Here is a 27,601-nt window from a genome sequence, read left to right on the forward strand (position 1 = left end):
GTCCCATTATATTTAAAAAATGCAGACATCTCTAATGCAAAATAAGATTGCTAGTACCACGGCCAGATTAACCCGTTAGGGCCCATTTCATCATGTCAGGTCAGGAGCCCATAGAATTTGCTTTTGAGCCGCTATTATAAACTATACTATACTGTAAACTAAAATAATGAACGTCATGGCCCTACCATTATGTAACAACACAGGACCCACCTTAGTTGATATGGTGCAAATTCCTCAAATAAAATTGCAATTAATTAAAAAATCAACCAAACCCCAAGAGCCCCTCTTTGCCAGGACGGTAATCCAGCCTTGCCTAGTATTGTATATTCACTAATTTGTCTTAATCGTGGACTATTGCAACTGCCAGTTGTGTAAATCTCAAACAAAAATCAACATCATCTATTACATCTTATAAATTCGTGAAAACACTCCTATGTGATATACACTGCATCACCTTGATAACCAGTCTAATATACAAGTGCATTTAGTACTTATGAAAACCATTAGACGCCCCATACCGACACGTTCCAGTGTAGCATTTTATTTTGAAATGCTCCACCGGATGCTATGTACGTGAGTTTGGCTGACTTGACGCGGGCCAGTGACGCCATCTTGAAATTGTCCCGACCAGAGGAGGCGAGGAGGAGACGGACTTGGGAAAAGCAGCTCGTCCTAAACTCGATAGCTGCGTTAGCTACACGGATTAACGGCAGATTTAGAGGGTATTGCTATCATATGATAGTGTTTACACTTGTTCACTCAAGTCATTTCGACGGGGGAAGGCTGTTTGGCACACTTTGGAGCGGGCTAACACACCGGAGGGAGCCTCGTAATCGGTTGTTTCCCTGTTGAAGCGGACGGAGTTCTGGTTGTGGCCGGGCAGCCCCGCCGGACTGTCGGACGAAACCGAGGCTAATAACAACAGCAATACACATCTCGAACCTCGCGTTTCCTTGGTGGGAGGTTGGAAATGCTATTTTCAGCGCCGTTTTGAGCTTTTAAAGCGGTGCAACGGAGCTTGTCGAGGAGAAGTTTGATTGGAGAGCGGAGTGCGCTTGATTTCCAGTCCGATGGATGTTAGCCCTGCCCGGCTGTGGCTCGGCTCTCTGCTCCGCTGGTCTGAAAATAACAGGTTAAACACCAACAGGCACAGGTGAACACGTCTGTTCATAACAATGCTGCAGACCTGGCAAGTACATGACAGCCTTGGCTTGAATGCCAACAAGTCGCCCTCTATTGCTTGCCTGTAAACCTGAAAATACCAACAACCATCCCCTCCTCTTCTTCACCCCCCTCCTCTTCCTCCCTTCTGTTTTTTTTTTTTTTTTTTTTGACTAGTAAGGCTGGCATTACCTGGGATATTTTGGATTTAGGCTCGCTATATTGACATTTTAAAAATGTCCTTTTTGCAGAGACAATGCTCTCTGGAGCAGCAAGACATTTAATTTGACTCATTTGTTTAGAGATTTTGGGTTGGTTTTTTTTGTTTTTTTATTCTCTTTCTAGTCAGAGGATCAGATTCGGATGGAAAATGGGAGACGCCACCAAACTGGCCTTCGCCGTTTTCCTCATCTCCTGCTCTTCAGGTGGGTGTGGAGGGGGTTATGCATGGCTTATTGTCAGCTGTGGAGAATTGAGTCCAACGCTTATTGTTACCTCTGCAGAGTGCAATGCATAGCTTGTTATATGTGGAGAATGCAGTGCAATGCAATGCAACCCTGTGGGAAGGGAGGAAAATCCCACTCTGCCGTTCCGCCTCATTATTGTTAACCTTTCTCTGCATCCTCCGTGTGTGGATGTGTATTGTACATACTGCAGATGTCAATAGTGAGCCCAAGATAGGGCCTGGGGGCCTCAAGGGGTCCTTGAGGGGCTCCTAGTGGACATACCAGTACAAAGTAGTTTTTTTTTTAGCTTTGTTTCATTAAGAGAATAGAAGAGACAAAATGGGACTGTGTGAGGATGACTGTTTTGTGCTGTTTCCTCCCAACTTGCAGTATAGACAGTTATGTAATTAATTACAAAGTAAAATCCAACATTAGATGTGGCTGATATGAGGAAGATTAGGTGAACACTCGCGGAGTGGAAATAAAAAGCGGCTAGAGTTTGAAACCCAAGCTGGAAACGCCACGAGAAAAATAACCACCATTGTATTTAGAAAAATTATTAAAAATCTTCCTTTTTCTAAAAGGCTCTTAAAAAGCTTTTATCTTAACTCATGTCATCTCTACTAAAAATGTAGATCACTCATACACAAGTACATTGGCTCAAAAGGTCATGGGAAGTTTCAGATATGAGAAGGTGGGTAAACAAGGTGTGGGTGGGTTTAACCCTTTTTACAGTCCTTCAGTCAGTATTATAACTTCATCGCAGCAAAGCAATTTTCAGCCTTTGTGCTGGTGAACATTCTTCATGTGTCCTCATATCCCAGGGGTGGAAGCATATTGAATGCCAGCGTGCCGGTGAGATGACAATAAGGAGAAAAGGGGTCAAGTCAGGACTGCTGTTTTTCTTGCAGTGCGTATCGGTTAAGTGGATGTGGGTGGACTTAAAAGTCAATTCTTGTGTGATTGGTAGATCTGCTCGTACTGGTTTAAAACATCAAAAGTCGCTGTCGTTGAAGTTTGTAAGAAATGCTATCTAAACATCACTGTATAAAAGAGGGAATCAGTTTGAAGCTTGAAATGTTAAAATCACTGTTTGTTTTTGGTTTAATCGTACAAATGTGACGGCTTGATGTTCCAATGGATGCAGCCCGTGAAGATGAGTGCTTTAGTAAACCTTAAGGCCTCGGTGATGAGACGGTCTAACCTCACATGACACCACGTTAGTGGGGATGATGTGTATGACCAGGCAGTGCTCCTCTAATAGACCGGGAGACAGTATCATAATACCTGAAAATGTTGTGATGTTTACTTCATCCCATGATGGAAAGGTGACAAATAGTAAACCAGTGCTTTTTAACTAACATTTTTTGTTAAATAACCCTAAATAACCACATGTCCATGCTGCTAACAAGAACGACCTTACAGGCAGCATAGTTTACACTTTGTGGTATCTGTTGGTTTGACTGGATTGTGATTGACAGGAGGCAGAGCCTAACACAACCACAGAGATTGTATGGGTTGAAAGATTTATTTGTACCAGAAAACAAAAATCGGACCCGGAGGCAGCATTGTTGTTTATTAGCAGAAATGGGATTACTGGATAAGTGCATTAATGTTAAGCAGTGAATTAAGTTTCTTTCAAAATGTAAAATGTTACTGCCTGTTGTTTGCGAGCTTGTGCAACTTTACAACACTGGTTTTCTGTGTTGTTTGGCAAGTAAATGGCTTAAGAACTGGAAAAGGTAAAATAAACAAATCTCAAGTCTTAGTGGAATTGTCCTTTTTACAGCGGAGCCCTAGAGGTGTCTTTGAGCGTTTGAGTAGAAATTGAAAGGCTTCTCAAGTACGGTAATAGTTGGGGTTGGTTAGAGTGTAAGCCAGGTGCTGTCTGTATTGCACAGTGCAGCAGATTATTATTCCACTCGCTCATTACTGTCTGAAGTGGGGAAATGAATGGTTCCTACTTGAGGTGGAATAATAATCCTTTATGAAATCCAAGTTGAATTGGCACAGCACAAGTCAACACCAAGAAACCTCTGATAAGGGCAGGGCACTTAGCCCAGAGTGGTTTTATTTGATGAGGCCTATTGCAACATGCCAAAAAAATTCAAGATAACATTGAGATTTTTATTCAAAGACTTCAAAATGCAGAGGCCACTGTCTGTAAAAACTGCAGTTGTTTGGCAACTAACAACTTACCTAACACTGTCTTTTTATTTTGTTCAAATTAAATTCCGGTTTATGTACATTTCAACAGGCAGGAAGTGATGAAATGATACAGCAATGAGTAAGTGCTTTGTCCAACGAAAATGTAATTTTCAGTTTACAATGATATGAAACTGAGAAACGCAAGCAAGCTTAAACAATTAGTCGATTGACAAAAAAAAACGTATTGTCAACTATTGTGATCGATTTAATTGTCGTTTCAAGCCAAAATGCCAAAAAAAGAGACTGGTTTCAGCCTCTTAAAGATCAAGCAATTAGAAGCTATCATGATAGGCTCTTTGAAACTATTTTCTGATATTTCTGAGACCAAACAATCATTCAATTGTAGTATTTGGCAGATTAATCAATAATACATTAATTGTTACTTGCAGCCTTAAACATTAATGTTTTAAGAAATTGTGCCCTGCAAGTGTTCAGTTTTTTTGCAAATGAATGACTTCAATTATTAATCCATTTTCAGGAATGTCATTGATATATTAGTGTTGTTAGGCATTTGCATGCTATATGCAGTTTATGGGGTTCCTTTTACAGGATTTCTGGATATTTATGTGTATTCAAAGTTGCCTAATTAAGCCTTAAAACCAGACATAAGTTGCTTTTGTAATATGCTTATTATTTGGAAGAGAAGGTGTCCGTGTTCACAAAAAACAGCCATAAATGTGAAATTTGACCTGGTTTAATGTTGCATTCAGCAGCTGCCCAGTGTTTTGATCCATGCTGGCATGTCTTAAATACTGCTGTAACACATGGTGGGTCAAGGTTGTTTACCACAGGATAGTAAATGGGCTTCTTGTGTAAGTTTTGCTACTTTCAGCTGAGTTTGAAAACACCCCTCTGCTGAACTGGAAAGTGACATTTTACTTCCAAGGACTAATAATGTGACACTGCATAAGCGAGCCGTCTTGAACTCAGGTCATCTGCTTTGAAAGGCGACTTCTGCCTTAGATCTCAAGTGAGCTTGAACTGCAAATTGGTAAATATTTACTGTACTGCCTCATATGTTAAATCAGATTTAATGTGAATATGAGCTGAAGGCGGTGGTGGTGATTAAAAATTAGACATGTGGTGAAGATGGTTTTTTCTTTTTTTTTTTTTTTTTTTAGCCCTGATGTTTCCCATGTGGTGTTAGAAAAGGTAGAAGTGTGTCAACACATGAATCAAATGATAACCCAAATGATAAATCATGTCGTTGCTAGTCTCGCTTTGCCAGACCTATCTCCACACTTCGTTTTAGTGCTGTGCCAGAGCTGGAAAAAGGTCTGGCTGGACCCATTATCATTCTGGTATAGGGGGAAAATCACTCTGGCTTGTTTGTATTTTTTTTTTTAAACCAATCACAGGTAGTCTTGGGCAGCGCTAAGCCCAGGATGCCTGTGATTGGTTCCCCTGCAAAATAATGACGGGGGAAACTTGTTTTGGTGGAACATTTGCACGTGGGGAGGCGCGAGCCCTGGCATTGAAATGGCTACATCCCCGCAAAAGAAAATGCCACATAAAACAGTGAAAGACTTATGCCAACTATGTGATGCGACTTACTGATAAAAAAGACTTGATCGGTGCCCTTGAGGTGAAGCCTGCCTATTCTTTGGTTCTGGAGGAGCTCACTGGTCTCGTTAAAACACCAGACGATTTAATAGCTGTATGGAGCTCTCGCAGAACGTTATTAAACCAAGCACAGAAGCTTGTGTGAAGTGGAACGGTTCGGTACATGTCAATGTGCCAAATCAACTAGGACTGATGATGGCCGTGTCAGAAAACGGGTCAACATCGGGTATAAGAGTCTTGCGAGACGGAGTTTCCGAGGCGCGTTCGAGTTGTTGTGGTCCTGCAACTGTAGTAAAATCAGATTCAGTACATAGAGACAGATACATACTAGCTGGCACATCGGTAAAACGAAGTGTGGAGATAGGTCTGGCTATGCGAGAACAGCTTGGGGGTGGTTGTTGTTTGACGTAGCGACGGGGATTTTGAAAACGGTAACACGCAGATAGCAGAAGGGGAGAATTCCGACTGAAATAGTCGGCCAATGGCAGGCTTATACCCACAGCCTACTTCCTGTGAGTCATACTATGTCCATGCCAACACAGTCAATCATGCATACATATAAAAGCAAGCAATATCTGCTGTATTTCTTATTTGGTTGGTAACAGGAATATTTGGCCGTTTGTCCCTATGATAGTCTCATTTTTTCTAACGGGTTAATGAGTATAAATGTGTCTAAGTTGCAGCAACAAGACCCTGTCCTGTTTCTCCTCTTCTTCTGACATGATGTGAATGCAGCTCAAGCAATCACCCACTGGCCGTGGAGGTCGTTCTCCGGTGTAAAAGTCATGTTTTGCTGGTAATTTGGAGGAAATGGCTATTTAAATTTCCGCATGTATCCACCACTGAGGCTGATAGATGGATAAATCGAGTCTCGTGCTCTGCCTTCACATTTGGCCTCCTTTTTTGTACACTGCAGCAGTTTCACACAGACATTGATCCTCTTGCACACCAGTGTAAGGTTACATCAATATGGTGAGGATAAAGCAGCTCTGGGGTTTTTTTTAAATCCTCAGCAGCACAACAGATCTGATGATTCAGTTTCAGCTCGGTTACACTTCAAACTCAACTTGAAACGGTATCTGAACTCAGTCGATCATCAGACCAGGGCCTCTGTGTTCTGTCTCATTCAACTGGGGAAAACTAACATTTACCAGTTGCATTAACTGGGCGAATTGGTTGACTTTCCCTGCCACCAGATTAAGTCTCTCTGTCACCGAGCGCTCCCTGCTGCTGAAGCCTTGCTGAATGTCTCTCAGCTCTAAGCTCGGCGTTTTACAGTCCACCCTGACCTCTGACCTCTCTGTAGAGGATCGGAAGACCAATGCTGCGTTCCAAATCGCATACTTTTTCTTTTTACCTTTAGTATCTACTGCAGCTGCCCTTACACAGTACGTACTGTTGCATGCAGTAGGCATACATGCTACTTCGTCATAACATTGCGCCTTTAAACTTTGACCCTCTTGGTCATACTCATGCTGCGCAGAGGATTGTGGATCAGAATAGCCAGAAAAGCATGCTGGCTTGCATATTGCAAAATGTGACCAGATGCAGTAGGACATCCTGGTATCTTTGGCACACTGCATTTGACATACTATGTATTGGGACATACTAACTCTTTTTCTGGCATACTAAATAGTATGGGTTTTGGAACACACACAAAGAGACCTTTCCCTCCAGCATGCAATTAATCATCAGATCATTTTCCTGAAATTGTGTTTTACCGTTTTCACACATTATATTGGAACTCTGCTTTGGGAGGCTTCTCATCTCAAAATGTTAAATATCTTGTAGATGTTGAAAAATGAACAAATACAAGATATAAAAAGACTTGACCTTTTGAAATTGGTGCCGCAACTAACACATCTTTTCATTATTGATTTAATATGTTTTTGTGTTTCTTTTGGTCAATTAATCATTTGAGTACAATTCAATACAACTTCAGACAAGTTGAACATTTTGCCTTTGGCTTCACTTTGCAAATGACACCCCTTCCCAGACAGTTAATCATTAGAAAACATGTTTTCTGGGTTGTTGTAGTGTTAAACTAAAACCCAGAAACACTATGAACAGAAGAAAAAGTAAAATTCAGTTGGTAAAAATCTGAAACTTAAATAAAGACAAACTGTGCTGTAACAAACTGTCCTAATAGCTGACTAAAAGTAATGTTTACTCTGTCTGGCTGAGTTGATTATTTACTTTATTATTTATTTACTTAAAAATCGTGACAAGTGCACTGCATTGATAGTTCAGAGTGGAAAGCAAGAAACTATCCATTTGTGAAGCTTTTGTCAGCAATACTAAACATTTTTGAAATAGCTTTTCTTTTGTGGTGTGGCTCAAACAGCCTTTTCTCTGTATTTCTGGCTTGTAAAACACATGTAACTATTTTCAAAAGTGTAAAACCAGTAGGAAATGTGGCCCTAAATTAAATAAAAGCGGGGTTATTTAATGCAGACGCAGTTTGTAATTCGTCACTACATTTAAACCATTTGAACTGTGACTCAACCATCCTGTACCCTTCTGCTGCAGTGTTTTGGGTGTTTCCTAGAGCAGTCAAGGGGCTGGCTACCAGCTCTGTCCCATTTCCCCCCCTATCTATTTCTAATATGTTCTCTTGCATTATGCATTAGGCTCCAAAAGCACAGGTGTATTTGTTAAGGCCAGATGTAGCCTCGATTTCCCATCGGGCCCAACTAGTCAGACTGCTTCCTTCCAGGGCCATGTATCATTCTGTGCTTTAACATCATAAAAACAAGCACCAGTTCATGTTCATGGAGGTAAAATGGTGACCAAAAACAGCATGTTGCCGGATTCGGCTGGGGAAATTATGACCCTCCACCAGACAGAGCACTGGTTAAATTTAGACCATGGCCAGGTGTTTTGTGCTCTGTGCACAGTGCAAGCAACGTGGATGGTTTTTGTGTGCATTTTGGTGAAGTAGGAGTCTCTGATTGCATTTATGCAGTGGAAGATACATTTTGTGTGTGTGTGTGTGTGTATATATATTTATTTATTTATTATGCACACAGTTTGGGCATTTACTTTGAGGAAGCGTTGTTGGGTTAAAGTAGTGTTTTTAAGGTGCAAGTCAATAATAATCCCAAATAAAGGACTTTGGAGCTTACCATCGACCTCAACAACGGGCCAAAGCTTTCTCTCTTTTTCTTGCACACAGAGGTTGTGGTGAACTGTTACATTTTGATCAACTGCAGTCAACTTAATCTCCATTATTTTGCATGAGACAGGCGTTAATGAAACTTAATAACATTGGAAAGGAAATACAGAAGTGCAGATGACCTTTGGAAAGTTCAGTTACGATCACTATTTCTCTGTTTACGTGTTGGCTAAGTTTCTCTGATCACTGAACTACACTGAAAATAAATCGACCTCTAGTGACTTGATTGATAGTTTTTGTCGTGTGTGACAATTTTTTAAAATTACACAATTAAGTTTTAACAGGTTTCAAAGGCCCAGGGCCTCTTAAAACACACTTACCACATAAGTGACTATCTAAACTTTCACTACAATTAAGAATCATCAAAACCCCATAATTGCTGTTGAGGGGATTTTCTTCAGCAGCAGCGATTTGTTTCAACCTGCTCCTGTTATCATTGGGCTGAGTATTGACGCACAGGACAATACACTGAAAAGGCCCCACAGAGGTTAGGTAATTAGAGGAAATCATTTGAAAGCCAGTTTAGTGTACTTTTCTGATGCAGTAAATCTTTGATACTCCAAACAGGTCAAAGCAAATGCAAAGGATTATTTGCAAATGCTGAAAGGCTCTGAGTCTTTTTATAACAGCAGTGTAGAGACAGTGAAGGGACTAAAATAACATACATATTTAATTCAGCTTTCACCTCCTTGGAGGAAGCAGAGGTGTAGGCTTGGAAGAAGAGAGAAGGAAGACGGTTTGAGCTTCTGTCCCTGGCTGTAATTATGATCCTGATTAGTCTGCTCAATATTGTAATCATAGTTATTAATCACATGATAATCACACTCCATTACTTGTAGAGCACAATTCTGTTGACCCTTTTGCATCTAAATAGTCTTGTTTATATGGGATCCAATGGGTGCAAATTAAATGAAATGATACTTAAAGAATATGGCTGACCATGTGCTATATTCATTTTCTGTGATCAGTAATTTTAAACTTGTGATCTATGATTTATACCTGATTAATTGTGTAGTCGTAGGAGACAGGTGGGTCAGCGGGGCCGACCAGAGGCCACAGAGTCCACCCTTCAACCGAAAGGTCAAATGTTTGACATCCGGTACAGGCATTCATCCTGTCAACGCATCCTTGAACAAAACCTTACCTGCTCCGCTTATTGTAAGTCATGCCGGATAAGAGCATTAGCTAAAAGCCTAAATGTAAATGCAGACTGAGCGCACCTCTATAATGGGAAGGCGATGAATTGCCCCTGTAACAATTACTGACTCAAATTAAAACAAATGATAGGGAAGATGGTCAGGTTGCAAAAAAAAAAAAAAATACGCCACCTTTAGTGTGGAGCCTGTGGTTTTTTTTAGATATTAGGTGATAGATTTGAGCTATTGGAGTCTCAATGTAGATATACTTAAATCGCTTTTTGGATAAAACTATTCATATATACAGGACTATCTTAGTCTAGACCACTTGATGTGTCGGTACCCCAGAGAGCGGTCCAGAACGGTCCTTTACTGTAATTAATGCATCCTGCAGATGTTGCTTTATGTGCTTGGGAGAGTTTCAGTCTAGACAGGCTGGCTGCTCAGACGGAGAGGCCCTGCTTTGATCCTTGATTAAAAACTGCGAGCTGTACATTCATCATGCTCTTGTTTCAGGCTCTCTCAAGGGTCCTCTCCTGCTTTACGCTCCCTCCTTCCTCCTCCTCCTCCTCTTCGTCTTCGTCCATCTCGTGCCAAGATTCCTCACTGTCATGAAGGTCGCTCTAACCTCTTATCACCGAAACCACTAAAGGGTAATGGTGTCTCGGGGACTAGGCGGACCAGAGTGAACACTGGGCGCTTGTGATATTGTGGGTTCATCATCCTGCCATTATTGTTGCTGTAACTTTGTATTACTATCTAATAAACCTCAAATGTCATTTAGGATGCATTGAGCAGCAGCCATTTGAACTGCAAAATCACCAACAGGTCTTTGGTCCGTCATTTATTGTCCAGTAATCAACACAAATAACACATTTACAAAAACTTAGAGGAATAAGCTAGTAAATCAGTAGAAAAATCCAACAGCAATGTCTACTGAAGACCCTTTTTTTGCCTTTTTAGCTCTTGTAGCTGGCGTGTCTTTTGACACTGGTGGCTCACATGTAACTCAAACCTCCTACTAAATTGCCAGTGAGGGGATTTGTTCCGTCTTGAAACTCTTATTGGTGAACAAGTTTTTCTTCCCGAGCAGTACTGACGGGAAAGAGAGTTTTGAAATCTCAGCAGTGCCTGGTAATCACTGAATCATCACTGGTATTGATAAACAAAACTATAAACCCTGCAGATGTATTATGGTTACTCCCTGCAGTCAAATTCTTAGCTTACTGCACCTGTAATATAATCTCAATTAAAAATACACAAGTGTTGGTGTTTTATTTTGGCTGTGAGGGGCCTCGTGACCAGTATGTGTCATTAGTTTACACTAAATATAAAGATGAGCCAGGAGTCAGCAAGGTCGTCTGATGGCTGGATGGATGAAGGAGGGGGATTTATTGACTCCCAACGTTTATTGGTTTGTCTTGTACAAATGTGAACCCGGCGAGTGCAAACAGTGAACGTAATTGAACGGCAGACAACATGTCTTGGAGGGCCACATGAGATGACTCAGAATGGGGCGGTCCATTAGTTACACACATCGGCAGCAGCCTGGGATCTAGTGTGGGCTAACCTTGACCGCAGAGTGTATTTCTGTACAATTTTAGTTGTCTAAGACTTTCTCTCCTCTTTTGGTTTCTAAAAGTGTGAGATAAGCTGCAGAAGGTGTGCACGATATCATATTTTGGTTACCTTGACAGTAATGGTATTTGCAATATGAATTGTGATAATGTTTTTAAGGTTTAAGTTTTATTGTAAGTCCTTCTCTCTGTGCCTCCCTGCCTCCCCCTCCATTGATTGCTTCTTTATAAAAATGAATTGAAATGCCCATGCTGCAGGCTTTGTGATATTGCAATATCGCTGCAAACTCAATACACAGTTCAGCTTTAAGCCCAAGTGGCACTTAACACACCCTTCAAATGAATCCAAACAATTTCAGCACAGAGGAGATTGGGGGTGTTGCAGATCCTTGTACATTACCCTGCAAGAGATAACGAGGAGTTTTAAATTGCTCGTTCTGTAAAGAATGTATGGTATGCAGTGGCTGACTGCAGCCCATTACGCACGAGGGACACGGGGCTACGCTGGTATGTGCTCCTTGTGCAAATGGTACAGTCGGCAGCGATTCACGGTGAGAGACCCAGGCGCTCTCCTGACCCGTCCGGCAGCCGGCCCCATCAGCGCTAATTGAGGCGGAGACCAATGGGCGTTTGTTGCTCGGGCATACCAGCGGGGATTAAAGGGATTGGATTCAGTTGCTGAGTGCAGTTTTTTTTTTTTTTTTAATGCGCACCCCCACCGCCACCGCTACCATGCTCCCACCTCCGGCCCTTGGAAAGAGTGCATTCTTTGTGACCAGCTCCAGACCACCCCTGCCATGTCACGACACCATCTGATTGAGCATTAACATTGGACTCCAGCGAGACCCAGGCTGCTCTGTAAAATGACTCTCTACTGTAAAGTAGTGTCTGGCTGTAAGCGTCTCTGCACAGACTAGACTGTTACCTCTCTATTCATTCAGACACAGCAACTAGATTACCACTTCTGCTCGAGAAAATATAAAGTTCTACAACTTTGCCACATTTTCCACTAAAATACATCATTTCATCTAAAGAACAAAACTCATCTGTCTCTGGACTCATCAGTACTCTTATCTATTGCCCCAAATCTCCTCTATAATCAATTTTATGATTATTACCATCCGATACTTCACATCACAGTAACACTACTTAAGCACCAAGGTTACGTTCTAACCATACTTTGTGCAATGGGACTTGAGAATCCGCCACCAGCTCTAAAATAGTGTGCAATATATACACTCAGGTGGTAATCTTGCTGTGGGCCGGTGGTCTCTCGTGCTGGCCCTGGTGCCTAATGCCTGTGATAGTCAAACAGCTATAAATGGTGTAAAAAATCTTTATCCAAGCCAGCCAGGAGCTGCCCTAAAGGCAAGTGGTGGGATGCATTTCTAACCGGCAGTGCCCACGTTTTAAAGTCGGGGAGGAAGGATTGATGGCGGTGGTGCTGAAAGAGAGGTCGGATGTGGAGAATTTTATAGTTACCTTTTAGTTTGTTAAAATTATTTGAATTTTTTCCCCCCGACGTGATCTCCCAGTTACTGTGTGGATCAGCACCCACTCGTTTCTTGCTCCCGCTGTTGTGCCGTCAAGATGCAAGTTTTTCATAGCTCTTGTCACCAATCCTGTTATCTGTTCAAAATCTGTTTGTAATTTCCTTGCAAGATGGGGCAGGCATGCACATGTAGCTTTTTATGGATTTTTTTATAACCAAGATATGCTATTTACAGTTAACTTATCTGTTTAATAAGCCACCTTCAGAAGAAGAATAGAGCATGGGCCTTAAATTTCAGCGCGATTTTGCTTAGGGCTGTAGCCCCATCCAGTCCTGACAGCTTACAGAAGTTTGTCACCTGAACCCAACTTGACCCCGAAGCCATGTCAAATCTTTCAATTTCCCTCCCTCCATATCTCTCTGACATAAACACACACACACACACACACACACACACACACACACAGTTTAAACTTGACTGCTTCTTCTACTGCTCTACTGCACAACATGACAGAACTAGTGCAGAATAGTTGCAGGATATATGGAAGACCTTTTTCAGACGCTACCACTGCTTATTCAATGGGTGCAGCAAGGTGTTAACACTACTATGATTATAAGTTTTCTACTAAATGCAAAAGCTGTATTTAGTTGTGTCTTGAGTCCGTTGTGTGGGGGAGGAGTATCAAATTGCATCAGCAGCAAGAACAAGCATTGCCTGCGAGCCAAGAGGCCAGCTCTGCAGTCTGCATTTTGACCCCTGACCTCAGCCTAAATTCTTCATTCAACACTATTCAAAAATCATCGCTTACATTTGTTTTTATCGCTGGTCGCACATATTCACACACAAACCAGCAGCCCCAACAACCATACATCACCTCAAATCTATTTCATCTCTGCCCGGAAGCAGATGATAAGTTGATCCTTAGAACAAATTCCATCATAACGAACAATCCCTGCTCCTGGCAGGCACACAAAAAAAGTCTTGATGAATGACTTGTTTACCTACTTCAGTGCTTGCAGTGCAGAGTGCAGGCCTGGCCCGCCAAAATGCCACTTCATTATGAGGCTACAGAGCACAGTGCTGCACAGCCTGCCCCCGTGACCAGCCACAGAGAGGAAATTGGTTATTAGCTCCTGTATTCCTCAGCAGTTGTCAGGCAAAACATGCCTGATGGACAGCTGTTGTCTGAAATGTCACATTTTAATGCGCTTATTGACAGATGAGAAACTCACCTGTACTATTTTTCTTCTTTAAATTTCTTAGATTTTCTTTCTTTGGTGCTAAGCACATACTGCTGTGGTGTTTCCGCACTGCACGACCCAGAGATGTCACCTGTCAGTGAAACCAGAAACGTGAAGGCATTGCTTCCCGTGTGACAGGCAGAAAAAAGAAAAAGCTATCAGTGTGTTTGGAACAGCAAATTGCAAAGCTTTCTTGAACACGGTATAGGTTGAATCAGTGTGGTGTTAATACAATTGGCAATGGAGACAAGCCATGTATACATTTATTTACATAAAGATGTGATTTGTGTTCAAAGCTGTGAGGGTAAAATGTAGCCTCTTTGGCAGGTGTTATTATTTCTCTCCTTACAGTTAGTGTTGCTGTTAAAACTCAGAGGAACAAAACTGTTTTTGCCTTCCTGCTACACAAGCTCAAGGATTCCTAAATTAATCAGGCACTTTATCTGTTTCACCAGCCAGCTTTAGTTTCGGAGTAGAGAGAGCAAAGCCCCCAGGCGTTAGCTGGCTACCTGCCAAGGTAGCCTAGTCGAAATTTCTCCAACATTTGGCAGGTGGTTGGTGGTCATTTCCCACCCAGCATGCACCTCACTGGCCTGGCCGCAGATCAGACCAGAACCATCTCTGCCGTGTGGCTCCTACCTTGTAGCCCTCTCACTTTGCTATTAGAGAGACGTGCCAATATATAGGATCTGATGTAGCTCTCCCTTGTGATTTTTGTTTCCTCTTCGGAAGTCTGGCTTGTATTTTAGATGGACGCAGTGGTTGTGTCAGTTGAGTGAGAAAGTGAATCTGTGCTATTACTCAGCGCAAGCTACTTACTGTCTCATAAAAGGAAATGCTTAGAGGAGAAATTGCTTATGGTCATATTTCACAGTTGAATAGAGAATTGGGAGAGAAATAATGGAATAAAAAATAGTATTTTCGTGCAGCAGACGTCCGAAACCCAAACTTTGCATCTTGGCATTTTGAAGCACTCTTTAAGAAGTTTTCAGTTCTTTGAAGGGGATAAGTGGTTAAAATGTTCTTTGCTGGTTCAAAACTGTATCTTCTTGCTGTATTAAATAATTTTCAACTGTCAGGACTAAGGCCAAGTTCAGACCAACAATAGCACTAATTCTACAGTTTGCACTTGTTGAGATGGAAGATGAGATGATTGTCGCAGTGATAACTCTCCAGATTTGTAAAATCCTGTCTCCATAGTATTATAAACTGATGATAAGCCTTCAGACTCGTAGATGTACAGTATTACTTAAACCAGATGTCCAGAATTATATTTCTTCTTCTCATTGGTGCGCTGCCCCTTGTGTTTTTTAATGCAATACCATTTTCAGTCTGAACACCTGTCAATACTCTTGCAATGTGGCCTTTTTCAAAACTTGTTAGCTTAATTTTACACAAAAACACAAATGGGAAAAGTATGAAAAAGTATGAACGACTTCTTTAAGATGGCACATTCTCCTAATTTGAATCTAGCTTAATGGCAACCTGTGTAGCTTGTTTCTTAAACTATGATTTAGTTAATTATCCGTAGCATTGCTGCGAATTTGCTCTGAATTATTTATTAAACATTTATGCTCTTAGAGCTTGAATCAATTTCGCGGATATGGTGTCCTTTTGATGCTTCATGTGAACGGGCCAGCAGCAAGTTGGCTATTTGTCAGCCTTCAGGTCTATCAAAGTTCACCTCGCTATCAAAGAGGAAAGTATCACCCTCTGCATCCTGCTCTCGGTGTCAGGGCCTCCACTGTAACTCTCAGATTCAGGTTCTCTCAATTGCCTCTACCTAGCGTGACCTCTTGGCCGCCATACAAAAGATTGGATTTTCAGAGCTGTCTGCAGATAATCAGTCATTTCCTCCAGTCGCAGCAACTTTGCCAAGTTCACAATCTTTTTCATCTTCATATTACACTGTCTCTAGTGAATCACATCCCCTGTTTGCAGTCTAATTGTTCTTTAAAAAATCCTGCAATTGCCTTATCTGATCATTCTGTGGTTGCAGGAATATCTTGCACCCTTACAGTTTATTCCTTGTGAGTCTGGTGGGAACTGGGAGCTTAATCACTGTGGAAAAGAGCATCAGCTAAAAGCCCGCAATGTAAAATTTAAAATGTCAGAGTGAATTTTCAGAGCCACCAGGCAGCTAGCGAGGGGTGAGAAGCAGTTTTTCAGAAAACCCTAGTGGATTGAGAAGTGGGTCGGGAGTTTAGACGTTTTGCAGGGGAGGCATTGCTGAAATGTCCGCAGCTAAAGTGGGTCGCGGTTAACCTTGATAAATCTCTTGTATGACTGGAAGAGAGAAAGGAGCCTCTATGAAATGCTTTGTGGTCATTTCTTTTCACAAGAAGAAAGGAAATTGTGTAGGAGTAAAAACATGCATTCTGTAAGGTGTTGCAGCGATTTGATTGATTGTACTTCTGATACACTTGGGTTTTGTCCCTTGTGAGCAAATATTCATCTTGGTGAATAGCGAGATGCCTTGTGATAGACCAAATATTCATCTTAATGAATATTTGCAGGTGAAACTTTCCTTTTGAGTGAGGCCATCAATTAAACATCACAGAAACTCTTTGTTTTATTGTTGGAGTTCCTCAGAAGTGGCCTCACAATAACGCAGATCTGCATGGACACCATATGAAGTTTAAATAGATCTTATCTTTGCCCATTTACCCCCGCATGAACTGACCTTCCAGCGTGGTCTCACAGTCAGCCATTATTATCAGTTAATTGATATGCTGATTAAGACTTAATAGAATACCACTGCTTTTAGCCCTTTTCCCCCCTTTCTCTTGTTGCTTTGCTTTTTCTCTCTTGTTTCACTTGTTTTCAATCTTTTATTTTGACACTGACATTTTCCTTTAGTACGTAATGAATTAAATATGTTACTTGTGTCAATACTAAGAAAACGACCTTGAATTAACAGCATGCGGCTATAGTCACCCAATACTGTATTTCTTTCTCAATCTTTCACTCCAACAAACCTTATTACAGCAAACAAAGTGAGCCTGTGCCACTCATGTTTGACATTTCAATGCGTAAAATATCTTTCGGAGACAAAGAGTCTTCTCTCTTTATTGCCTGGATGTGTGCTTGTGGGTGGAAGCCCTATTGTATGTCCTTGCACAATCGCTCGTGTAGGCTCTGCACTCGGTGACATTATCCGCTTTAGTGAACTCTGAGCTGCGACTTAGTCAGAAGATTGATTTCTCTGCTTTATATCCTTCATATCCGCCATACTGCCAGGCAGCTCTTGCCCACCTTTGGCACACAGCGCTATAGGCAGCCGGCCTGTACTGTCACCTCATTTCAGAGAAGTGATTGATTTGAGCTCTTAACGGCTGTATTTACAACGGAGCACTGTATTTGCAGTTCACATGGTTCGCATCTCTTTCTCACACAGTGTAATACCTGAATGCAGGTGTTATCAATGGAGCTGTTGAGGTGTTGCAGCTTGCCTTGACTGAAGAACAAAGGCGACGGGCCTTTTGTCTTGTTTTTTTTTTAATTTGAGCACTGTCTTATTTAGAAATACATCGGTTTAGTGTCAATATACATGAGGTTAAGCTTGTCTTAGTGCGTACACTTTATAGGTATACACTCGAAGCCTTGACTTAGAGGGAGGAGCTCAGAAAGCAACTCATCTCACAGTTTGTAACTAGAGCTATAACAGTTTGTCAATTAATCAATTACTCGGTAACATCATACATTTATTTAGTCTTTTTTCAAGCAAAAATGCCAAACATTTGCCTGTTCCTTCTCAAATGTGAGGATTTGATGCTTTTGTTTGTCTTGTGGGATTTCATATTTTTGGGTTTAGGGCTGTGGGAAATTATACTGGCCATTTTCACTATAACCTGACATATTATAGACAAAACCATTAAGGGACTAATGACAAAATAATCTGCAGATTAATCGCTTGTATTATAATATTAACACCTTATAATGACCATCATGAACTAAAATCTCCTAATAAATAGTATGTTTCTACACGTTTTAGAGAAACTAAATTTGTATTATGTAGTACGTTTTTTGTTACTTTCTTACGTCACCTGCTCTCTGTGTACTGCACGCTCATTATTACGAGTTGCTTGTAATGAAGTTGATGCAGGAACTTGGGCTAATCCTTGCTGCTTTCATTGTGAATCACTCAGAGTAAAATGGAAATACGTATGCCAAGCACCTCGATGTAACGTCCATGGGGATGAGCACTAGCATGGCTAATGCTGTTTCACAAGAAGTGGCTAATGAGCTAACCTTCTGCTTTACCTCCGCATACCTTTTCATAATTATCGCCTTCAGCTCCCACGAGGGCCAGTGAAGTGAACGAAGTGAAAAGAAACCAGGCGTCATACAATGGACACTTAAACTGCTGAAGGGCCTGATGGAGTGGATAAACTTAGCAAACACAGCCAGGGATTTAGAGTCATATCATACATCACGGTATAGCAGTATCACACTAGAGTCAGTTATTTCAGGACAGGGTCTTCCAATGAAAACATCAAATGTTTCCTTATCTTTTCTTACCTTCAGGTGATCTGTGGCTGGAAAATATTGTCTACCTACTCACATTTTTATCCATCGTTCGTCACCGGTCACAGCACAACATCTTTATTTTCTAAACTTACAGATGTGGTTGGAACAAGACTGGAGGCAAACAACACCCTAAAGGGGATATCTAAAGGCTCATCCCAAGCAATTGAGTTCAATATATAGTATATATTTGCATTGTTTTCTTAAGGTTTTCTTCTTTTGGGGCGGTGTGACATTTTGTGCTTCTGACAGGATGTCCTGCCTTTTCAACAACTCTTCTTCACACCTAATCCCTGCTGTAGATTTGATTGTCTTGCTCAAGGGCATCTTGGCAGTAGTTTGTGGTGAAAAAAGGAGTTAATTTTCCTTTTCCTTGACTCGATTTTGCCAGCTCAAGCAGCGATTTGAACTCATAAACTTTGCTTTTAGGTCTTAGAACTCTTGTTTACCTTCATTTGGAGCAGTCAGTGTAATCAAATATGTTTTTTATTTGATTAAACAAAATGTACAGTTAAAAACAAATCTAGAAAGTGATTCATTTGTATTAAATGCATTTTCAAAAAGTCTGCAGGAGGGAGTGAAATTAAGACCACATAAACCACACGTCAAATGATGTAATCTTCCCTGAGGAATTATTTATGCTTATGTGCACGTTTGGGCAAACTCATTTTTTCCACATGCAGATATTAATATACCTTTTACTCGTGTTTTTCTTTGCTTCCATGTCTGCATGCAGTTTAGTCCGTATGTTCTACGATGTTCACATGTGTTTCTATGTAAGTGCTTTGTTTTTTGAAACAATTATTTCTGCATTTTCAACATACTGTACGCTTGCTTGGGGACAATTTTTCTCTTCTCTCTCTTTGCCATCTGCTCTCAATCACAGTTCACAGTTGCACCTGTTGCTGTGAAATAGTTTGGGGCTTCATGGGAAATGGATTTGACGAGAGAAAATGCCGTCAGTGCCGCTAAGAGGCAGAGTGACCTTGCATGCCAGTGAAGTAGCCACTCTCCTCGCTCTTCCATCTGCAGCTGTTAATGTAGTTGAAAAGAGACCTGTGGCGATTTCCAGAGCCCGGGTTGGCATTAACTACCTCTACTTAAGCAGCCATTTTATTGAAAAATATATGATCTTCCTAAAGGTAACCTCCATTACACAAGCTAAGCCCTAATTTCTGGAAGCTACTGTGACTAGAGACACGGTCAGGGCGGACAGGACACTTTACCTCGGCGATGTTATTTCACTGGCAGAGGAGAGTGGATAATGGTCACCTAAATTGGAGCATTATTCTTTTTGTCCTGCACTTTTCTGTTAAATTATGGAGCGATTTTGAGACATTAAAAGCAACAATAAAACAATAAATAAAAGCTGGTAAGGTTAAGAGTGCAAATCCTTGCAGGCTGGAAGAATAAAAACAGATAATTTAAAGTTAATAAAATAGATATAAACAAATAAATAACAAATCCTATTTCTATACATTTTTGCTAACAGCCCTGACACCTCTGCCCAGGAGGGTTTCCTAAAATGTTTTCATCCCAAACCTCAGTAATCACGTTAGAACCTTAACATTAACTCCAACAACAAAAAAAACACACGTATAACACATATAATATGATGGACATTATGGAATTGAAATAGACACCCATTACAGACCACGAACCCCAGTGGATCCAGTGGAAAAAGAGAGAAACCTGGCATGATGTGTCATTTATATATTTATTTAACATAAAAACCGACATGTTGCATGATTAGGGCTGCAGGCACTGAGAACAGTGCATGACTGCAAACTTTTTTTAGACTTATATCAGCAGCCTGAGGAGGTTTATAATGCATCTGTTTCCCAGGATGTGATGATCTGTTTTTCACACAAACTAGTCATATTTTCATAGTAGAGAGGAGTAAGCTGGCTGTTAAGTGTGATTTTCAGCAGAAATGTCTAAGTGAAAGGGAAAAAAATATCACCTTGATAAATACTAGAAGAATAAAAGAACTTTATTGGGTCTAGAACGTATCATAAGATATCATTTATCATGGCATTGAGCACTGGACAACGCATCTGGATGACTGAGAGTCAACATTGACATCAGAACAGTTTAAACCTTCTTATTGAACCTTTTTAGGAGCATGAACAAAATGATACATAGGAAGCAATCTAGGTTTCCTGTGTGTCTGAACCATTTGGTTTGCAGCGGGAGGAAGCAAGCAAACAGAGGCTGACTATCTTCAGTCTTGTCAGGAGTCTAAACTGGACTAACTGTCTGACAGGTGATGAGAGGCAGCGGCAGCAACACTACACTGACAAGCTGTCATGCAGTATTTTCCCCTGGATATCGGTTTGCGAAAAGCTGCTGCCTGTGTTCATCCGCAGGAAATCAGAGTCTCCTTTATTTTGGCGGGGGAGGGAAGTGGATTGGCTCGCTTCAGTTGTGTTTGTGAACAGGATTTTGGTTTCTCTTCTTTGTTCTATAACCTTATTTTCTCAGTCATGCCTGGCAGGCTTTTATTGTTCATCTTAGAAAAGCTTTCATTTTTCATTGGTGTATTGACTCTAAAGCACTTGGGAACTCTGGTAAAAGTACCACAGACGTACATTTTATTATTGCTAAATGTTTTACAATGTCACTATATCTCATGCTTTGAGGCTGTAAAAACATGTCCTTCCATCAGTTATTGATACAAAACTAAATGATCTTCTTTGTCAATGACAGGAAGGAGGAAAATAACTTTTTTTTTTGTCTCCCAGCCACAGTGGCTTGTAAATCCCCAAATTCAAAAGCTGCTTTGACAAGTTTTTAAGGGTCTACCTGGCAAAATATTTGATAGAGTAATTGTTATTTTCCACCTTTATCTCCCCCACCAAAAGTCAACAGTGCATGGATGCTGCCTTAACAATGACACTCCTTCAAATTCAAAGAATTAAATTAAAGAATGCCCTCTTTGTCCTCTCCAGGTGCCATCCTGGGACGCTCGGAGACGCAGGAGTGCGCCTACTACAACTCCAGCTGGGAGAAGGAGCGCACCAACCGCAGCGGCATCGAGCCCTGCTATGGCGAGAAAGACAAGCGACGACACTGCTTCGCCACGTGGAAGAACATCTCTGGAACCGTGGAGGTCGTCAAGCAAGGCTGCTGGCTGGACGATGTCAACTGCTACGACAGGTACGCAGGAAGCAGCCAAAAATACAGGCATCCAGCAAATAATACCTGCAGCATTTAGAAGTTCCTCAAAAGTCTTACAGTCCCTCAAACAAGGAAAAAATGAGCACTTCATGAGGCAGGTTCGACTCTGAATACACTTAAAGTCTCCTTGAGCACAGTTTTTGTCCCTCTGTGTGCTTCTCCATCTGAATGACTTGCACAATGCAAAATTTTTAATTACCACAGACCGAGGAAATATTAATTGCTTAGTGAATCTCCACTGAAATGGATTTAGCTTGATTGTATGCATCCAAGCCCAGAACAGTAAACAGATATTAATAGAGGGTATTATTATAGTTTCTTCCTTGCTAGAACATCAACCTGGCATCAGATGCTGGTTTGAGCCAGTTCTGCTTGTGTTTTCTTTTGATTCCTGAGCGATAAAGTTGCTGTAGATTCTGCTGCCCGCACAGTTTGGGTACCTCTGCTCAGACGGCGCCGCCTCGCCTCCCTGGAGAGGCCAGAGCAAGTCGAGGGCGGCTGCCACTTCCTTTGGCTTTTATCTGATGACTGTGTGAGTGTGAAAGAGTGTGTGTGTGATTGTTAGTGTACGTGTGTTTGCATATGAGTGTATTGGCGTGTGTAGGAGTTATTTTATAAATGTTTTTCTTTCACATCTTCTGCGGCAGAGAGGGAATGGAGAGGAAGGAGAGGAGTATGCTTTTTAGAAAACATGTCTTCTGCAGTGAGTGCATGGAGGATGGTTTTGTGCGTGCGTGTGTGTGTGTGTGCACTCACTCGCACTTAAAAAATGTAATTGCTTCCATGTCCTTTGCAGTGTGCAGGAGGAAAGAGAGAGATTTGTGAGTGTGTGTTTCTTGTTGCTAATTTCCACCTCAATGTCCTCTGCAGTAACGAGTGTGTGGAGAGGAAGGAGAGTCCCGATGTTTTCTTCTGCTGCTGTGAAGGCAACATGTGCAACGAGAGGTTCCTGTACGCCCCTGAAGCGCCCCCACAGAGCGACCCGCACCATTCAACCGCCTACAGTATGTACAGTCCAACATGCACACACACACAGCTATATTCCACTGAAAATGACAAACAGTCAGTGTTTGCACCAGGTTTGTGTTGCAGCTACACCTAGAGTGGATTTTCTTTGCTCTGAGTTAAAAAGTCAGCTTTCTTATATTATTTGTGTATTTAGGTTTACACCACTCTATACAGACGAACCAGGAGTTACGAACAAAAGTAGTTGTGGTAAAAGTTACTTTTCAGAGTAACTTGTTGTCTCGGTACTTGTACATAAATTTAGTCCGAATATTTCTAGTTAAATGTATAATTTACTTTTTTCTACCACCATTGAACTTTGCAGACATAGTCCTCCACAAAGTGTGTGATATAAGGTACTGGATATTTGCCAGCTACTGAGCTTCCAAGTTTTTAATGCTTAAAAAATATTTAAGGATTTGAGAAAGGATAATACAATTAACAAAAGACATGAAAAGATATGTACTTTAATTGGTGCAGCCAGAGTTGAAATGGCAATGTTCTCACCTGGACAAAATCAACTAAATGTTGTAATTTAAAAGAATGTATCTCCTCATTAAAGCGCACGATTAAAGAAAAATATTAAAATTGTCTGATTTTGTAAAATCCAGTGAAAATGCTGCAGTTAAATCCATATCATTGTCAACCACTGCCAAAAGTGTAAGCATGAAGCCTTAAAATTAATATATTTATATTTGCTAATGCGTTAGCATTATTCGATAGTAAAATGTAGTAGGCCAAAAGCACTGAACCTGCTATCAATCCAAATAATCTATAAGAGTTAGCACAGTGCCTGCTATCACTCAATATAGTGAATGCCTAATGCAAAAATATGTCACTGCCTTTACCAGCACATAGTAGTTTGTGTGCATTCACCATCCAATGGCAATTCTGGTGTCCTTGCACTTATCACTTTACAGCTAAATTGTCCAACAGGCCAGTCTGTCTCTTTGTATTCCTTTTTAAATTTGAGTTTCTGAAACCTGCTGTAGAGAAGAACATTTCACAATCAAATGCCCTGAGAGTCCCATGATGCAGCTGGTGCAACCCCATCGGCCCCTACCCATTTTTTCCCACCGTTTTTTCACCACCACCCTGAGGACAGCAGTGGCGGTCGGCATCCGAGCGCCGACGCTTTGACAGCACTGCCGAATCAGACTGTCACACCTTGTGATGGGAGGACAGGCTGAGCCAGCAGGCGTCACCCAGCGACTCCTGCAGGGGTCGGACACAGTTCAGAGCTCTGTTATTTTTGGCAGGCGGATTACGTTATGTCACGAGATGGATTTGCTAATCCTGCTGCGCGTGTGCGTGTGTGTGTGTGTGTTTGCGTGCATTGATATGATCCCTAAGCACAGTAGCAGTAAGCTGTAAGCAGGGTTAGTGCCGCACTTAGAGATGATGAAGCACAATGTCAATGTGGCATCCTGTTTTTGTTTTTGCCTTTTCCTTTCGGTTTTCTCCTTGACAATGTCCATGACTTTTGAAATGATATTGCTTTATTTTTGTTTCTATGAAAATAAAATAAGCCAGTCATAAAGTCCTACCATGTTCATTTTTCTTCTTCTTTCCACTATCCTCTCTCTTTCTCTCCCCACAGCCACCTCCAACCCATTTTCCCAGAAGCCCCAGCTCTTCAGCACTCTGCTTTACTCGCTGGTTCCCATCATAGGCCTGGCCGCCGTCGTCCTCTTCTCCTTCTGGATGTGGAGACATCACAAACTGGCCTACCCAGCTGCCCTTGTCCCCACACATGTAAGTCCTTCCAGGGTTAAAAACTTTTTAGCAACTTGATCACTTGTTGTTTTCATCTTCGGTCCATAACAAATGTAGTGCATTTCCAGAGGTCACCTGTCAATCAAACTGTGTGGCAGGGACTGTGGTGTCCTCTTTCTTCAAAGTTGCTGTTAATGCAGTTAGAGTTTCTCTTTTTGTCTATTCAGCCACGGTGGCCATCGCGTTCCACTTCATCTGTTAATTGCAAACAAAGGGGAAATGTAAAACGCGGCAGTTCCCACGTGGAAAATGATTTATTTCCTGGAAACACATACTGCAAACACAAAAGCTTGGAAATAAACATAGGAATAACCACGATCGTTCAAAGTTAGCCCTGTAAAATGCAGTATGCACAGAATGCTCGTACCACAAGCAGGTTAAAAATCTCACAATTTTTTGCAGAAAATGTCGGACTCATCTTTGGTTGATTTTGTTATTTATTTCCTACGTGAGTCAGTGCTCATTAGTTGCTCCTGTAAAAAGAAGACTCTTGTATTGTTTGAAGTTTACAATGGGATACAGTAAATACACTGTGCTCTGCCTTCTCTATTTAACCAACCTTCAGCTTCACCACTCATCTAGTTTCTCTAGTTTGTCAGTGGGCTGAAACAGCCTTGGCCTTTCCTGCCCCGTGCAGCAGAGGGACAGAGCTACGGTCAGCCGGAACAGACACACTGTGCGGAGAGTTTACGTTGGGATAATTGCTTTTTCAGTTTCTTCTTTCAAAAGTTGTATAGAAGGATAAAAAGAGCCATGGTTCAGTCTGTTTCTCGTTCTTTCTGAGCAAACACTTCTCAGACTTGCTTTTAACTCACCGGACTAAAGTGTCTGGTGATGACTGTAATTGGGATGGTTCATGTTGTGTCAGATATAATCACACAAAAGTGTTTAAATTAATATTTAAAATTGTGTGCATATTGGGCTGTTTAGGTTGAAATAATTGTTGGCAAAATAGAGTTTTGATCCACATCTGATTGTGTTCACCTTTCATTACTCCTCGCTTATTCACACAGTCATTTCTTCTTTTCGTGGTCTGCCATGCTTTTTCCATAACTGCTTAGTTGGAGAAACCTCACGTATACACTTTTGATCATTTTCATGTCTTCACTTGAATTGGCCGGTTTCATCACCTTTGTAAACCTTTTTAAACATTTCTCAAATCTCCTTTCTTGTAGGACTGAGAATAAGGCTGTTTTTCCAAATTCCTGATTCATTTATTTTTTTATGATTCTGAGGTGGTTTTAACCCGACAGCAGCAGAGCTAAATTCTCTGCTGCTCGGCAGCAGGGGAAAAAGAAAACCCATGCAGAGCTTCCACCGTATGGAAGAGGAGTCAGGGGCCTCTGCATTATTGATGAGGCTTTATATAGGCAAACAAAACTAAACACAGAGACGCTCGCAGCTCTGCCTTAGAGGATGGTGGTGGTGGGTGGGTGGGGAGTGCGGGGGAGGGAGAGAGGAGAGACATGCAATTCTCTCAACTTAGTTATTGTATTTGCACAGTGTTAAAGCATAGCAGGGAATAGATAAAAGACAATGACACAGTGCAATCAGTAAACAAATGCTATCCAATGTGCCTTGGAAAAACAACACTGCTAAGAGGCGTATGAAACATCTTACCTGGAAACAGATGAATGAATAAATAAACAACATAAAACAAAACAAGATCACGACCACAGAAGAGTGGATCAGATAACTAATGATGACACAGTGGAAAAAAAAAAACAAACAGCTAAAATATTCATAAAATCACAAGGGCAAGAAAATGAAATGAAATAGCCAGGATGGAACAAATGAAGTCATGCCAGATGTGTGTAATCATGTGTGCGTGTGCATGCAGAAGTGTATTAATGCATGAATGAGTAGGTGTACAAGGACAGGAGAAGGAAAGGAGGTCACTCATACAGGAACGTATTTAGTCATATCATACGCTTTACTGGAAGGAGATAGTGCAGCCTGCCTGCTACCCGAAGGAGGCTAAAACAAACAGACATATTTGCAATCACTATCTGATACACGTGAAGTTGTTCTGGGGTCCTTCGCTTGTTTTGTAATTGATTAAACCAGGTTTTTCAGTGTAGAAGATGGAGAACAGCCACCGAGAGGACAGAGTTGGATGCAGCGGGAGGGGAGATGTGGAGGGATTTATTTCTATCTTCTTTTTTGGGGGTTGTTGTTGAAGAATGTGTTTCTGTGTTGCACCACAGGCTGTATTAAAAAAAGCAGAGGTGACTCCGAGAATCACCTAAACAGCTCACTCTTGCAAAGTCATCGAGGACAGCTTCTAGCAATTCTTGCACTGTTGAGAGTAAAAACACACCGCAACCCCCGTCTGTTCCACCACAGGTTACTGAATTAGGCCATCAAAACCAATCCCATGCTTAACTCACTGACATGAGAGTGGTATCGACCTTCTCATCTTAACTCTTGGCAAGAAAACAAATAAGTGTATTTCACAAAATGCCGAACTATTCCTTTAAGTCACTCTCTATGCAAGTGTTGTCCTAAGGCACTTAACAAATTGTAGACAGCTTTTTGCAATTCACCGTGTTAGCACAGCTAAAACACTTTGTCAGATGAAATTTAAATAATTTGTCTATATTTTTGAAGGAGACATCAGTTGCATGAAAGACTCTGTCATTATGTTTCATATCAACTTTCAGCAACTCCGTGAAACTTCAACAACAGAAAATATTTTATGGATTTAGTCCAGTAGACTGGACTTTCATTTATGCTTTATCATGCTTATTTCTGTACTATACTGCATTCATCAGAGCATAATGCGCTGTACTTAGTCATGTATTTTTAATGTGACAGTAACAAATTGCCCACACCTGTTGCTAGTTAGATTTTAAAGCGTCCTGTGTGTATGGGAAGTCATTATAGTTGTTCATCATAGGTGTTGGTAGTAATTGACGATTTTTCCCCCTGTACTCTAACATCCATTTGCCATCTACAATGCTGGGTCTTAAAATGGGCAGAGCTCTGCATTACACTGCGCACATTTAATCTAAATCTGTAATTAAAAGGAGTAGGAATGTGATTATGTCATAAACAAGCAGCTGCAGTCTGAACAGAGCCACAGACAAAGACGTAATATATACACAATGCTG

General features: G+C 41.2%; 1 protein-coding gene across 2 annotated transcripts in view; it reads left to right on the plus strand.

The window, feature by feature from the left end:
- The first annotated feature begins 601 nt into the window (after nt 1–601).
- Nucleotides 602–27,601, plus strand: part of LOC122872371 (activin receptor type-2A-like) — a 45,397-nt gene continuing 18,397 nt past the window's right edge. Inside the window, exons 1-4 of one of the 2 annotated variants that reach the window (XM_044188535.1) lie at nt 602–1,586; nt 21,479–21,686; nt 22,578–22,711; nt 24,313–24,467. In XM_044188535.1, the coding sequence (XP_044044470.1) occupies nt 1,532–1,586; nt 21,479–21,686; nt 22,578–22,711; nt 24,313–24,467 (552 nt within the window). In that variant the 5' untranslated portion in view covers nt 602–1,531. The remainder of the gene's footprint in view (nt 1,587–21,478; nt 21,687–22,577; nt 22,712–24,312; nt 24,468–27,601) is intronic. The other variant, XM_044188536.1, reaches the window with a different exon arrangement.

Source organism: Siniperca chuatsi, linkage group LG24 (assembly GCF_020085105.1).
Source record: "Siniperca chuatsi isolate FFG_IHB_CAS linkage group LG24, ASM2008510v1, whole genome shotgun sequence".
In the NCBI taxonomy this organism is placed as follows: domain Eukaryota; kingdom Metazoa; phylum Chordata; class Actinopteri; order Centrarchiformes; family Sinipercidae; genus Siniperca; species Siniperca chuatsi.